We start from the raw sequence: 15,039 nt of genomic DNA, 5'->3' as shown, positions 1-15,039 counted from the left end.
TCGAGAAAATGTGTGACAGCAAGACCAACTTGAAATGAGAGATCCATATAAATCGTCATCTCAATATCCATCAGGCCGAACTGTAGAAAAGCAGCACAGCCTGTGTCGTCGATTGCTGAAATTGTTTGTGTGAGAGAGAGATACACTCCTCGGGGCTACCTCCAAACCCCGAGAGTGATGAGAGAGTGCCCCATTTCTCTTGCTGAACCATCGAAAGTAATTGAATTTTGGATGAATCCACTGAGAAGGAAACACTGTCAGGAAGGGGTGGAAGTGGATGCTTGAGGAAAAAACAATCAAAGAATGAGAGGCAGGTGACAGCACCTTTTGGATGAGCTTCTCTCTAAAGAATGACACGCTATGAGATGCTTGACAGGGTGAGGTTTTATTGTGGCATTTTTAAGATTTTAAAATTCTTGGACATCCAGTGTCTGTTCATTTGTTGCTGTTTTATTTTTTGCTCTGTTGTTTCCAATTATATCTCTGACAGTTAGACAGCTGCACTGTGAATCTTTGAGTTTTCACTAACTGAAACCCATGTGGCAAGAAGTAAGATGATATTGACAAAATTACACCGACACCCCTTTTATGATTACTGATAACAAATTAAGTGTATGACCTTGATAAGCCCTACAGGAGCTCAATTCTTCAAGCAGGTGGTTGTTTTTTCTCAAATAGGCTCCATCAGCATCAGAGGCAGAAAATGAAAGATGAATAACAATGTCAGTTTAAACCATATCATTTACTTTGTTTGCAGAAATGCTGCTGAAATGTAGCAGAAAGAAGCACAATGGAATCATGACAATCTTCTTGTTCAAACATTCCTGGTGACTACAATCTCTCTCCACCCCCATCTTGAACAATCAGACCAGTTTTTTTTTTTTCTTTTCTTGCCAGCTGAGTATCAGTAAAATCAGTAGTCAAGGAGTAGACTGATTATCTGGAGCTGATCCACAGTTTTGAGTGCAGGGATGTGGATATGGCACCCAAGAGTTCACAGCAACAAAGAGAAATATGCAGCAACATTTTAACCAAAATCAGCAGATTATGCTGTGATGAGAAAGACGTTGATGTCTCTGGGATAAGGGCCTTAACCAGAGGTGGGAAGTGGCTTGTGGACGTGTATACCAACATCAGGGCAAGACAGAAAGCAGCCATCATGGACTTAAAGCCAACGGAGCAAGTAGTCTTGAAAGGCCTGTCAATGCAAATAACTGCCACATGGGCATGCAGCGAGAAATCGTGGATTGCAAAAGCAAGAATGGCTGCATCAATGCATGCAAGACCTGGCTGCCAGATGAGCTCAACACCTTTTATGCTCCCTTTGATCTGCTCAACACAGTCATACATTAAAGCAGCCTTCCCTTTCCTCAGCGGACCTGGCGCCTGTATATACAGTGAACATGAGAAAGACCCTGCTGAATGAATGTGAATCTGGCTTTGTGCTAAAAACAGGTTTGCAATATTTAACTGATGTCTTAACCAACACACAACACACTCTGACACAAAAGAGAAGTCTGGAGAAGCTACTGATCTGGCATGTCATAGAAGTAGGTTGCATTGGTGCTACAAAGATCTCAGCGCTCACACCTTAAAAATAACAGCACCAATGTCTGAATGTTTTTTTTTTTTGACAAAATCTGCAGTTTTGGCTTGGGTGCTACTTTATGTAATTGGATTCTGGATTCCCCCACTAACAAACTACACAGCTTGGATAGGCAGGCAAGCTTCCACAAAATGAAATGCAGTTACTGTACAGTGTGCTTCAAGTTTCCTCAAACCTCTACAGCAGGGTAGTCTGATTGGCCACATGACAGCCTGGGACAAAGGATCTACAGTGGATAAAGATTAGCATTACTGTATCGCTGCCCAGCATTGATGTGATGAGGCGCATGTGAAGCGCTCATAAGAAAAGACATCATCTGTTCTAAATTGTGTTGTGCCATTTGACGGGTGCAATCTGTATCGTCTTTCCTTTTTTATATAGTGGATTAGTTTGTTTTGATGGTTATTTTTAATGATTTTTCTATTTTAGTTGTATTGTTACTGTTGAAGTCTATATACATTTATACCCTATTCATCTCTACAGCTCAAATAACATATTTCTATTTCAGCCTCATGGGGGTAAAAGAGAACAGTGTCCTTGGAAACAACATTGTGAAACCTCACCTCTAAAGCAGCTGCATGTTAGTTTGTAACAAAGCACTGTGTCATGTGTGATTCTTCAAAATATTTAATCCCGTAAGCCACAACTTTTCCCCTGTGCAGACATGCACCGTACCCAACAGATGATGACTTAATATATTTGTTCATTAGTATCGTCACTATCAAGAAATTAATTGCCCCTGCAATGCAAGAGCATGTTTTTAACCTTCTCAGTCATAAGTGTTTGCTTTGATGTTTAGCAGACCAGGATAGCATTGTGAGCTGGAAGGATACTGGGCAGAACTGGTGATTCAGTCATTTCCTCTGTGTTCAAAGCAAAGGAGGAGACCACAGCTTTTGTGCTAATGTTGCAGTCTTGTTCCCAACATGGAAAACTAATTAAAAAGATAAGATTTTTCTGTGATGCTGTGTAGCTTTTCTGAGGTGGCATTGGTTGCAGGAAGCAAGGGACCACAACAATAGGCCTTTTGTCAAGGAGAACATGGCCATCTTTGGCTGCTGACCAGTTTCAGATGCCTCTGTAAGTGTCTCAGGGGTTATTGTGGCTTTTCAGGATTCCTTCTCAAAGGCTTTCTGATGCAACTTTGTGGAATATATGTGAAGAATCTTTGTTGCAACTGAAATGCCAGTGGAAATGTCCTTGTACTCTACATGGGCATTTTGTTGAGTGCAGATGCCAGCTTTGCCTGTGGCGAGGAGATCAATTAGTAGACAAAAAGATGACTGACTACAAAGTGTGCATGGTTATAAGATAAAACATGTTTCCCTTGTTGCAGCAGCAACAAGGGGAACGTGTGATGAGGCTAATTAATGAAGCATTCAACTAATATTTATTCAAAAGGCTGACAAAGATATTGCCAAGGCAAAATTCTAATTTAAATCTGGTGTAGATAAGCCACTGGAACTTGTGCTATTATTACTTTTTATTACTGTCATTATGATCTACACTTTTAATAGTTATACCTAAATGAGGCCATATTTCCTTTTGTCTACCAGCTGTTCAACTATCCTGAACAATTATGTTGACAGAGAGATCGTGATTAACGGGGCACCTGATTATGTCATGCTGGTTGGGGGTTGGTTGTGTGTTGTAGGTAGATGACAAAGCAGCAAAACCAGGTTTCCCTTGATACAGATGCATGTTGACATTTGTATTATCAAGAGCCTCAGCCTGATTATACAGTAAGTCCCTGAAGAGATGCTGATATAAATAAACTCTGAAGAACAAAAATTATACATTGAGCTGCAGGTTTGTTTCTTAGGGCTCATAAAAGTTCAGTAATTATTGGTTCAGATGTTTTTTCTGTTCGAAAAGTTTTGAGCATCTCCTGCCAAAGTCTTTTTCTCTTTTTGTGATATTTTAAGCTTTCAGTGTACTCCCATCTTTCTTTGATAAAGAATAATCAATCAACCCTTTTATTCTCTTATAGGACTGGTTAAAAAAATGAAAGCTCCCATTCCTCTTCTGATCCTGGTTCATGCTGTTGTGGTCCATTGCCTGAAAGTGGTGTCAAAAAGAGGCTCAGGTAAGTGTTTTTACCACAACTACTGCATCTTCCCTCAGTTCTATTGAAAGGCAATCTTGAAAAACAAAGTGGAGAAAGGCAAACTATTTTTTGTTTTATTTGAAGTAACCAGCAAGTAAGGTTTATGTTACTTATTTACAAGTTTATTTTTGTTTGTAGCCATTAGAAGCAAAGATCACATTGTCTTGAGCTGAACCTGATCTCCAACAGGCTTTTAGTTTCAAATATTGACTTGTTGGATTCTTGAAGAATCATACTGCTTAACCATGTAAGAGAGCACAAACTTTACAGGAACATTTGTTATGCTTTAGTGATTTTCCTTTTGGTTTTGTTTTATTTAAATGTGTATTTTCATGCTGCTTGCTGTGATTAACCAGCCATAGTCAGCAGCAATGAACTTAACTTAGAGAGAGACCCATTGCTTTTTGGTTCAGTGTCTGCGAGTAGTTCCTCCAGGTGTAAGGCTAATTGCGAGAAAGTGAAGGAATGAATATAAGTACACCCAGTTATTTACTGGGTCCATGAAACACTTTGCAACATGCAACTCTAAGTATCTGGTTATTGACAAGGAATTCCTCAAGAATAACTACGTTCCTACGAGAGGGTAGTTGCAAATTAGAGGAGGATTTACACTGACCTACATGGAACATAAAGGAAGTCTTTTGTCAGTATTTTTTTTTTTCTATCCAGAGGCTGCTTGCATCTGGGTTTTTAATCATGCATATTAGAGACAGGTGCAGAAATGGCCCAAGGCTCATCAAAGGGTTTTCTGCATTTCCAGCAGAAGTCCCTGTGGCCTATCTCCTTGGATGCTTCACAAGCCATTGCCTGGGGCAAGGATTTGAAATGTGCCTACTGATAAATGAACATCCCATTCGAGCCAGACCCCATCCATTGTTCCTTCTCTTTTAGATTTTACAGCTTTATTAGAAGCTTTATTATTGCTAGTTGCAAGTTAGAATACCATTGTAAAAACGGATTCTGGGCAATGAAAGACATTTTGAAATAGCACTGCTTTTATTTTTCTGGAGCAGAGGTTGAGTATCCCACTGTGAAAGCAGGTATATTTTCAAAGAAAGTCTTTTAGGTTGAGGATTTTTTTGTTAATGAGAAAAATCCATTTGTTTGATCATCATTTTATTGCAGATCGGATGAAACCAGGCTTGTATTCATTCAATTTCAATTGCAATATGGCTTCGTCCGATAACTGGTCACCTGTCCGGTAACATGGGTTATGCAGCTACGTTTAAGTTGTAAAGTTTCTACTTTTCCTTTGACTAGCCTTTCATAGAGAAGCACAGACAACCTGGAAAACATTGAACAGTGCCCCATATGCACTGCTATTATCTGTAGATGATTAAATTCAAAACTGGTGTAGGACTAATGTTTTATCTGTGTTTGTTTTCAGGCTGCAGTGGTGCAAAAGCATACAAAGCATATCTGCCATTATAATCCCCAGTATTTGTCCTCTTGCTGTGGTTCCTCTGTGTTAAAAGGCTAATAGGGCCTGAATGGTCAGATGTATATTTATGCTTAATACAGCACCTCTAGTCAGATGTTAAACTCATACTCTTGGATCTTCTTACTCTGTTGTAGCTTGTCCATCTGTGATGTAAAAGTGCAAAGCAAAGAGTGTTGGAGTGATCTTCTCATGCTTTCACTATGCTTAGACTGAGTGATGCATCTTCAGGATGTTATATTGGCATGGTATGCATCTGTATGATGTTACACCTGTGTGTGACTCTCTTTCTAGTAAGCAAACTACATCATATAATAGACCTAAAAATGTCAAGGAGATCATAAGTTCTGTAGGTAGTTTTAATGTTACTGGTTCCAACATGAAATGTAAGACACTTAAGTTTTGCTTTTTTGTATAGCACATGGCACATAGTGGCTCCCATATTATAAAAGTCTGTCCAAACTGCAGTTATTCGTGAACTAGGTTTAGATTTATTGGACTTTTTCTGTTGCACTGGCTCTTCTTGGTCATTTAAAAAAAAAAAAAAAAAGTCTTTTCCCTGAAACTGGGTTCTGGTGCTGTAATTATTTTCAGAACATAAATAACTCTGTCGTTGGCTGTGCTGTACAATAGATGCTTGACAGAAACGATGTGAGAAATCTCTAAAAGTGCTAGTTTGGTTATTGGCATGGAGCAGAACAGTGCTGAAACCGATTTCTGTACACCACATAGTTGCCTTTTTTGATATGAAACAGAAATTCAAGAGTTCATGCAAGGTCTCACTTTACACTCTCTGAAGTAATAACTATGCATTTATTCTTTTTCTTACCTCTGAACATGGACTACAGTCTGAGTGAGAAGGTGCTTCAGAGGTTACTGAGAATGACATTTAGTAGACCTGAATACAGAATACTACAACAGAGGTGACTAAACCGGATGAACATTACCCAAATACTGGAGGAGTTTTCTAAAATGCTTCATGGGCATCACCATTCATTTCTTTTCTTCTTATCTTTAGTATTCAGTTTTACTCCATGCAGCTACCTGTTCTTCCCAGACACACATCCACAGGGATTTTTCTGTGGTGCCTCTTTCTTTGGAGCAGGTCTGAATATACATGTGGATGGTGCATTTAGTGTCTTGAGAATTGGACCAGCTACTTTTTTATCATGACAACCACAAGGCCAAGATTTCTGCTCTTGAGTCAACTTGATTTCTTTGCAAAACCTTCCTTTGAGTCCATGATTTACTTATTTTAATGCTTCTTTATTTCATAAGAAGAAAGAAATATATATCTTTATGTCCCATATTAATATAGCAGTAGGGAAACTGTTCTTAGTAAAAGGGGGCATTTTGCTCATGGTAGATTTCTCACGAGGCAAACCAAGGAGTCACTGATCAGTTAGCCCTGTGGACTGTGCAGGGACAATAGCGGCATCTGTTCAGAGCAATCACCTGCCATTTTCAGCTTTTCTGTCCGATAACCTGTGGCCTCATCTTTTAAAACCTGCAGTGCAGGAAACATTTCTGTTTTATATCCATTAATAGTCACCCCCTAAAACATGCCCAGTTTTCACTGATGACAGCTGTAGAGTCATGGTCATACAGTGATTGAGATGATTTAGCCTCTCTCCTCCCCTCTGCTGTGCCATCATTAGTCCCAGTTCCCTCACCAGGCATTGCTGAGTGTCCAGACAAATGATGCTTACTTTTCCATAGTCTCCCAGTAATTCCAGAAATATTTTACCCATAACAGTTAGTCATTGTGAATGTGTCCTTCTGTTACTCATGCATATGTAAGAAGCCAGTCTCCAGCATGTGTTTCCATTTGGAAATGGAGAACAGAATCCCCTCTCTGCTTCTAGTTTTTATTAAGGATGGTTTGAGGGTCTGGCTTGTCACTCTGATGAAGAGTAGCTGTAAATAAAACACGCCACTGCAACGAGACCTTGGTTTCCATTAGAGAGCAGTTGCTCATCATCCGTCTCTCCATGTATCTACTGCTGCTACAGTAGTGCCACAACATTTATTTTGCCTTCTCTTAGCTGGCTGCTTCTTTCTACTCTTGCAAGATGAATCAACAACATTCTGACAAATTCTGCAAAACTCTGGGAGGACGTCAACATTAATATGTCATTTAAAGTACAGAATTCTTCTCCCCTGCATTACAGGGGGCTACTTATAATAAGGCCCCTCTTAATTGGATAAGACAGTGATTCCTAACAGGGGACGTCAGCGCACAGCACAAATTCAATTATGGCAAGCCACTTGACCTTGTAATTGATAATAAAGGACGTTAAATATGGCAGGCAGCTATCAGCAAGAACCTTCAGGGAGAGAAGTGGCCCAGCAGTAGCAACTGTCATTTTTTTTTTTTTTTTTTTTTTTTTTATAAAATAAAACTACCGACTATCAGTCTATTCTTATAAAAGTAATAAAAATTAATATTAATATCATAAAATGTAATAACTGCCGCCAGATCGATTATACCCCACTTGAGGTTGTCAGTGATTAAAAACCTGGGATGTAAAAAAAATTTTAAACGTCTTTTTGAAAGAAATTCAAGAAACTTTAGCTGTGACATATAAGCTCCCTCACCCTCCCGCTCCGTCCATCACACACAGGCACACACAAGCACACACACATACCTACACATATAGGGCATACAACTGTGAATACCTGCAGTTCATCTTTCCTCGCTCAATACCACATACCTGCCACAAATGTTGAATGATTGCCTCCACTGCACCGCCTGTTCGTTGCAGGGGAGATTGATCACTCACATGATATTAGAAATGAAATGGCTTGCCACGTGGAGTTGTTTTCCTTCCTGCTGTTCACAGAGAGAGCATCAGATATAGGTCTGTTGACAACTGGGGTTCATATCGATATGTGTTTGGAGTTGAAGACACATGCCCCAGTCTTCTTTGTGAGACGGATGACGATCAATCACCTGATTTATGGGTGGACTAGTCTCTCTGGCCTGTTTTCTGGCCTATAATAATGTTACAACACTACAGCAATTGAGAAAAATGCAGGAAAGGCTATAGAGGGTTGCAGATGTGGTGCTAACTATAAGTTGACATGTTTAAAGCTCAAGGGCGTCAGTGTTTTTGTATTTATTTATTTTTTTGTAAATGGTTTTAAGACATTGACAGAAAACCCATCAATTTTGAATGTTATCATCTCCCTACCCCATCTCCTCATCTGGTTAGTTGGCCTTTATCAGGCAGCAGACTTTCACTGCTGTGGTTAGAATAATAAATGTCACAAATGCTACTTAGGTTTAGGCACAAAAAGGGAAATGAACAGCTGTCTCCCTTTTCAGGCATGTGTTGCTGTTGTTGTTGTCCCGTCCTTCTCCCAGAATGTTGTCACTCTTTGTACCAGTCATGAACAGTGACTTTTGTTAGTTTGCCTAATTATAACATGTATCAATGATTTGTGCCTTCTGGTCTACAGCTTGGTGCTTTTGGACACTTCTGAGGCATAATTATAGGTGTGACAAAAACCAATCACAGTCATTTAACAGCTGGCAGTGTCACCCATAAAAAACACATATGAAGTCTATGAGATAATTAGGTTTGGGTTTTCTAGAATCCAGGTCTGTGCCAATAAATTACCAATCAAAGGAGTTGATGATGTGGTTTACTGGTTAAACTTTGATTTCAGGCTCAGTGGTTTTTACTTAATGTATTGCAAAACCAGTACTCTTTGTTGCTTCACCCAGATGACTCATTATGTACACGTGGCTATTCAGGGGTGCTAATGTAATATGACAGATTCACTCATCTCATGATTTAGATCTGGTTTGTTTTCATTCCTAAAATATCTGATGTTAAATATGAGCAGGGCACATTGTTTTTGATTGCATTCTATTGGTTCCTGTAGCATTATAACAGATGTGGCAGTTATTGAGTGCTGAGGCATAGTTTATCCTGCATGTTGTTTCTCTTCCATCTACATTTAAAAGTTCACCATTAAAAAGCTTTTACCGTAGCCAGGGGATAATGATTAACCAATTCCCAGCTGTAGTAATTCTTGAAGCTGTTGTAGTCAATGCAGCGAGAAAGCGAATGTATAGAGCCATTTGATGACCACGTTTGAAATTCAAAGTTTAAAGATGTCCCTTTCTTAGCTCTTGAAAATACTTCAGTTTTCTTTCTACTTTCACCTACTGCTGCCCTCTATCTGTTCATTGTCTTGGAACAGCATTCAGCATTAAATACAATATATTGCATAATCTACTTTTTAATATTTCTCTCTGAAAGATAATACATTCATTTCAGGATCTCTTTGCAAATTATGGAGCTCTCTTCAACAGTTGAGGCATTTGGTACCAATTTGAGAGATTATATGTGTGGATGAAATTGAGTGTTAGTCTGAAAGAGGATTTAAACATGGAGAAGGCTGGCCACTGCTTAATTTAAGAAAACATGCCTTTTAGGTTTAGGCAACCCCCCCCCCCCCAACGCCCTCCCCAAGGGGAAAAAACAGCAAAAATAAAAGGTAAATAAGTAAATGACATTTGTAATAAGGTTAGGGCATTTTGGACATAAAGAGCAGTGGTTTTGGAAATTATTTTAATTGCCCTTGACTGTCTGGCTCTCACCAGGCTGAGGCACAGGGGGAAATGAAGCTGCAGTCTCTCACTACTGTGTAAATCGCCTGGAGGCAGCGACGGGCCTGTACCCAAAAATATCACGCATTTTAACCTGGGGCTGGACTGCAACATTAATCCATGTGGGTACACCCCCCCCCCCCCCACATTCTGCATTACTCTTAGCTTGTCTATCCACCAATCTTACCGCAATTTTTAAGTATTAATGATTATGGATGTCATTTCCTCCTTCTGTCACATTTGAGAAGGCAATTTGTTTGTTTTTTAGTTCCTCCCAAAAAAAAAAGAAAGCGTCCATCTCAATGGCGCTGCTTTCTCTTCTGATCTCTGTCGTTTCTCTCTGTCACGTTGCCTGCCTTTGTGTCAGCTTCTCTTCTCAACCTCCTGTGCATAGGAAGTGATGACTATTGCTGCCATCGATTGGCAAAATTCTCCTGGACTCCAGACAGGATCACTAGGGAGCCAGAGAGATGTCTCAGAATAATTAAAGCAGTACACGAAAGCCTAATCCCATAATAATCATTGGATTTTAACTGGTTTAAACTAAGAATCGATTTTAACAATTTAGGTCAGACCTGCAGCAGCATCTGTGATTTCTGTTTGTAGATCTAATTTAAAACTCTTACGCTTCTTAATACATAGACCAGAGACCAAATTCTATGCTTTCCCTTTAAATTACACACCTGCAGTATGTTTGAGTGGTGTAAGATTGCACTAAATGATAGCTCACATCCCTCCTTGATAAAAGCTTCGGCTTGAGGAGCAAGAGCAAACTCTCCTCCTTTTTTGTCATTTGCAGAAATCGGAAAAACTGGTAGCTTGATTTCCACATTTGATTTGTTTTTTAACAGTGTTGCAACCCTTGGAGTACATTGGTTTTCTATTGTTTATAGTGCTAACTTTGTTTTGGGCTGATGAAACCTAGTTAAGTTGGATTTCTGAGGGGAGTTCATTGATTTGCATGGAAACATTGTCTCTTGTCTTCCAGCTTTATCAGTCTCAATAATTGGCCTCATACTTCACCTGCAGGTATTGGTATTCACTGCTGATATTTTACACATCCCACTATATCGCATTTAAAAGGCCGTTTTTTAATCATCGGTGTCCTCCAGAAAGACGGTATATTCACGGACTCACTGCTCTGCTCAGAGATCATTTCTCTTGATTGATTGGGACAAAAGATGAGATTTAATTTTTTATTTTTTTTCCAAGCAACCGTCAGTATCCAGTCTGCAGTGTTTTGTTGCCATAGCAACATATATATATCAGTTTGGGGAGGATGCTCTCCATGTGCACGGATGACAGGGAATGTATGTTTGTATTTAACATGAGGGAATAAACAATGAATGAAGTGAGGAAGATTTATAGTGCTGCAACAGTGATTTTATGTGCATTGAGTAGGACTATGGATTATACTGTTAAACACACTGCCTATTTTTTTTTTTTTTTTTTTTCAACAAACCGTTGGCTAATGGCATTGCCCTGAAAGTCTTCATGCATTTGTTTTGTGATTAAATGGTTTGTGCTACACTTTGTTGGCTAGAAAGATTAGACCTAAAGAAAAATCTGACTGGGCTTAATCTAAAACATTTACATGAACTTGAAATCTGGAAAGAAGGAAAATGTTATGAACAAACAAATTAAAAAGCCATATAACTCCACATAATTGAGCCTTGCTTATTCTAATTAATTTTTATAGAATCGAAAACTTACTTGGAGAATAAATAGCCTAATATGTTTTCAATGCCTGTTATTTAAGTAAAACACAGATGTTTATGTCAAATGTAAAAAGGGTCCCTGTGCAATGTTAAAAGGTCAGTCAAAATAAAGATAAGCAGAAAAAGTGTTGGATGAAGTAACTAATTTTTTATTCCCCATTTGACCCTATAAACCATTTATTAGCCAGTCATGACTGAATTTAAGAACATGGATGACTGATAATGTCATTGGATGGGAAGTTTTTGGCCTTTTCCTGTTTTCAGTGATGTGAAAGAAACTGCATGAATTGCAGTTTTTAATTAGCTTACCCTGCACAATGAGGCTGTGGGCTCTTGGGAGGTGAAGTTTTGAATGCAGGAAATCTCCCAACAACGTAGCATTTGATGAGGCTGTCAAGCTCTCTTGTGTCAGCCGTGCACTCAGCATGCGGCCTTTATCAATGCTTCTTTATTGGAAAGTTTGAACACATCCTTTTTCTCTGTGCTCATTCCCTGTTCAGTCTCTCTGTGGCTCAGTGGCAGCTCTGAACAAAAACACTGCTCCCTTGTTCTCTTTGTACATTTTCTTCCCTTTCAATTATTTTTTTAAATGGTCAAAGCACCATCAGCCTATTTCTACAAGAAGAGGCCTAGTGAATACTTACAGGACTTAGGGGAGTCTAACCAAGTTTGGGGCTTTTTAGTTTTCCCTTTTTTTTTTTTTTTTTTTTTTTTTTCAAATGGAGAATGGATGTCAACTTACTTGCTAAGGAGTACATCTTTGTTGGTAGCAGGAGACTGACGCACTGTAGGAGTTTTGGAAACAACCCAGGTTGGCTCTATTGATGGCTCTATTCTCCAGACCCTGGCTGTTTTTCTCACCACTGCCCTTTATGGTAAAGATAAAAAAAACCCTGCAGCTTAGCATTTTTATTATAATTAGCAGGCAATTACCTGGTATTCCCCTGTATGCAGGTATGTCATTCAGTCCAAGGCAAAAAGACCTATTGTTTGAGAAGAGAAATGCTACTTTAATGGAAACACAATTTGCTTTGCTAAATCCCTTCTGTTCATAATTTAGCTCAACTGTTCCTATGTCTTGTAATTTCATTTGGTTCAGTCTACTGAGAAATCATGTCATGTTCATTCGCTTGTATTGGAATGGCTGAAATATTTAAAACATTTTATTTACCATCCTGCCATCTTCTATAAAAGATGTATAACATGGCAGCTGATTTCCCTGCAGTGCAACGATCAATAAATTCTACATATTAATTAAGCTCCACTGTCATCTCCAAGGCCTCTCAGGGATAAGCCTCTCTCAGGTCTATTAACAGCTCTGCCTCACAGCCCTTTTGCATTCATGGAGCAAATAAGTGTCCATAGACGCTGCATTAGCGGCGTGTTTCTCAGTCATGAGGTTAAAGAGGGTCATAGATATTGTCTGTAATTCACAAGCAGTGCTTATTTCTTTCATTTTATAAGGCATATAGTGGAAACTCTAAATGTAAGAAGTGTATCAAAACCGTGAAATACTTTTACACCCCTGGTGGCCTTTTACAAAGATTAGATTCTATTAACATGTGAAATGTAAATAGAAGTGTGAGAGCATGGCAGATTTCAGTCCAAACCTAATTTCCTTCTAATAATTTTTTCTTGGAGCTGGAGCTGAAAAAGAGGAGTTGAGAGAAGATGTGAGTGTCATGGCAGAAAGTCAAAAAACACAAGATTTCTGGTGGGAGGTATGTGAAACACTATATTTTCCCTTTGTTGTGACAGTACAGAGGCTGCAGCTTCTCTAGAACTTCAGCTATTACCAACTGCTAGCTGAGAGGTAATACAGATGTTGGTAGGCATTGCATCCATGAATCCTGCCAGTAGCCAACACAGTACCCTGCAACTTCACAGTCCTCAAGGGTTTCTGTGTTCTCAGCACATCCTCACACACCATCTCACTCTCTGAAACAGGATTAAAAATTCTCTCTCCACAACCTTTGCCAGTGTTGTGCATGTGATCTTGCCGTTTCTCTTCCAGTCACCCACCCACAGAAGTTTTCCCTATATATCAACTGACATCAAAAACACTTAAATTGCTGTATAAAAATGCTGTTCAGAAAGCCAATTAAGTTTGATTCTTGAAGTGTTGGCCTCTGAGCGTGTGTAATGAGGCCCATAGCTTAACTGTGAAGTCTGCTAGCTGCTGTTTGACAAAAGATGTTTTTTCCCCTTTCTTCACATAGAGCCTAATGAATGGTGGAAGTGCTATTGTTTCCCATCAGCAAATCAGGTGATGGTAGAGAAACAGATCAAATAGCTTGATGAATGATTAGCCCGTATTTTACAACAGTGCTGAACTTACAGTTTTCTCTGCCCTTGCAAGGACATAAATGAAGGGACAATGGTGATTATTTATATGCAACCATTAGGCTGTTGAGCTGCTTGCAACCTATGACTTATCTCTCTGTCCGGATTTATTAAAAACACATGTGGCAAAAGGAATAACAAAGTGTTCATGGCAGTGCTATTTAGATATTTGATTATCTTGGATATCTGTCCCAGCTCTACCGCCTGATAGACTCCAGTTCATTTCTGTAAAAAAAAAAAAACCCAAATCCCATTCCAACACTTTTCATTTGCTCAGCATTGAAATTCAAATATGGCCTGATTATAATGTTTAATGTGCATGCCACCCTCAGCGATTTTAAAAGTGTGTGATATAGGCATGAAAAGGGCCTCCTTTTGCTGTTCGCAATGCTCTCTAAAGCTCTCTGTCGCTTTTTTGTGCACCAAGTGCCTGGTCTTGAAAAACACAAGGACAGCTAAGGATTATGGTTCTGTATGCTTCTTTCATTGCCTTTAATATGCAAATAGAAGATTAGCTTTGGATGGAAACTGTTTGGCATGGGAGTTATTTTCCAGGAGGTGATGCTAACCATTCACACCTCTTTTTTTTTCCTTCTCATGAAATCCACAGAGCTAGGCAGCTAAGCACTGAGAACTCATGTATGTACATAGCAGGAAATGCTCAATTCTCATAAATCAGTCATGTAATCAGCATGCTAGAGGGTCTCAGTAGCACTGGTGCTATTCATTTAAGTCAAAGGCATGTGTGAGTATTTTATTAGTCACATGGGAACATTTAACTCACTCTGCATGGCTGAGTCTAAATATGAAAGCCACATCTCTGCAACTCGTAGCAAAACCCAAATGCATCTGGTTAAATGACTTTAGCGTTACAGTGTTAGAAAACCATTTCAGATGTGCCATAGGAAGCAATTCCAGCATTTCTTTTGATCTTCAATGCGGAGAGAAAGAGGAGGGATTAGGAAACATTTCATATGGAGGTGTAGATACAATGCACATGGAGTGTTAACATCTGGAATTGAGAGGTTTAAATGATCTAACTTGTGGTTGTAGGCTACCTGTGCAGTTGTATCTGTGTCAGCCCACTTTTAAAACATGCTTTAACTTACAATGGATCTAAGCACACACCTTAATCACCACCTATAGGTTGCTGCTTCCCAGACTCATCTTGGTCTGTTTAAGTGACAATACATTCTATTCAACCAT

At 39.2% G+C, this 15,039-nt stretch overlaps 1 protein-coding gene across 1 annotated transcript in view; it reads left to right on the top strand.

Annotated features, from left to right (window-relative positions):
* The first annotated feature begins 3,604 nt into the window (after positions 1–3,604).
* The window catches only part of LOC113127348 (interleukin-1 receptor accessory protein-like 1), a 176,056-nt gene continuing 164,621 nt past the window's right edge, over positions 3,605–15,039 (top strand). Inside the window, exon 1 of the mRNA XM_026301821.1 lies at positions 3,605–3,692. Coding sequence (XP_026157606.1) covers positions 3,611–3,692 — 82 coding nt within the window. The 5' untranslated portion in view covers positions 3,605–3,610. The remainder of the gene's footprint in view (positions 3,693–15,039) is intronic.

The sequence above is a fragment of the Mastacembelus armatus genome, chromosome 2, assembly GCF_900324485.2.
Source record: "Mastacembelus armatus chromosome 2, fMasArm1.2, whole genome shotgun sequence".
In the NCBI taxonomy this organism is placed as follows: Eukaryota; Metazoa; Chordata; class Actinopteri; order Synbranchiformes; family Mastacembelidae; genus Mastacembelus; species Mastacembelus armatus.
This window is presented reverse-complemented; position numbering and strand designations above follow the sequence as displayed.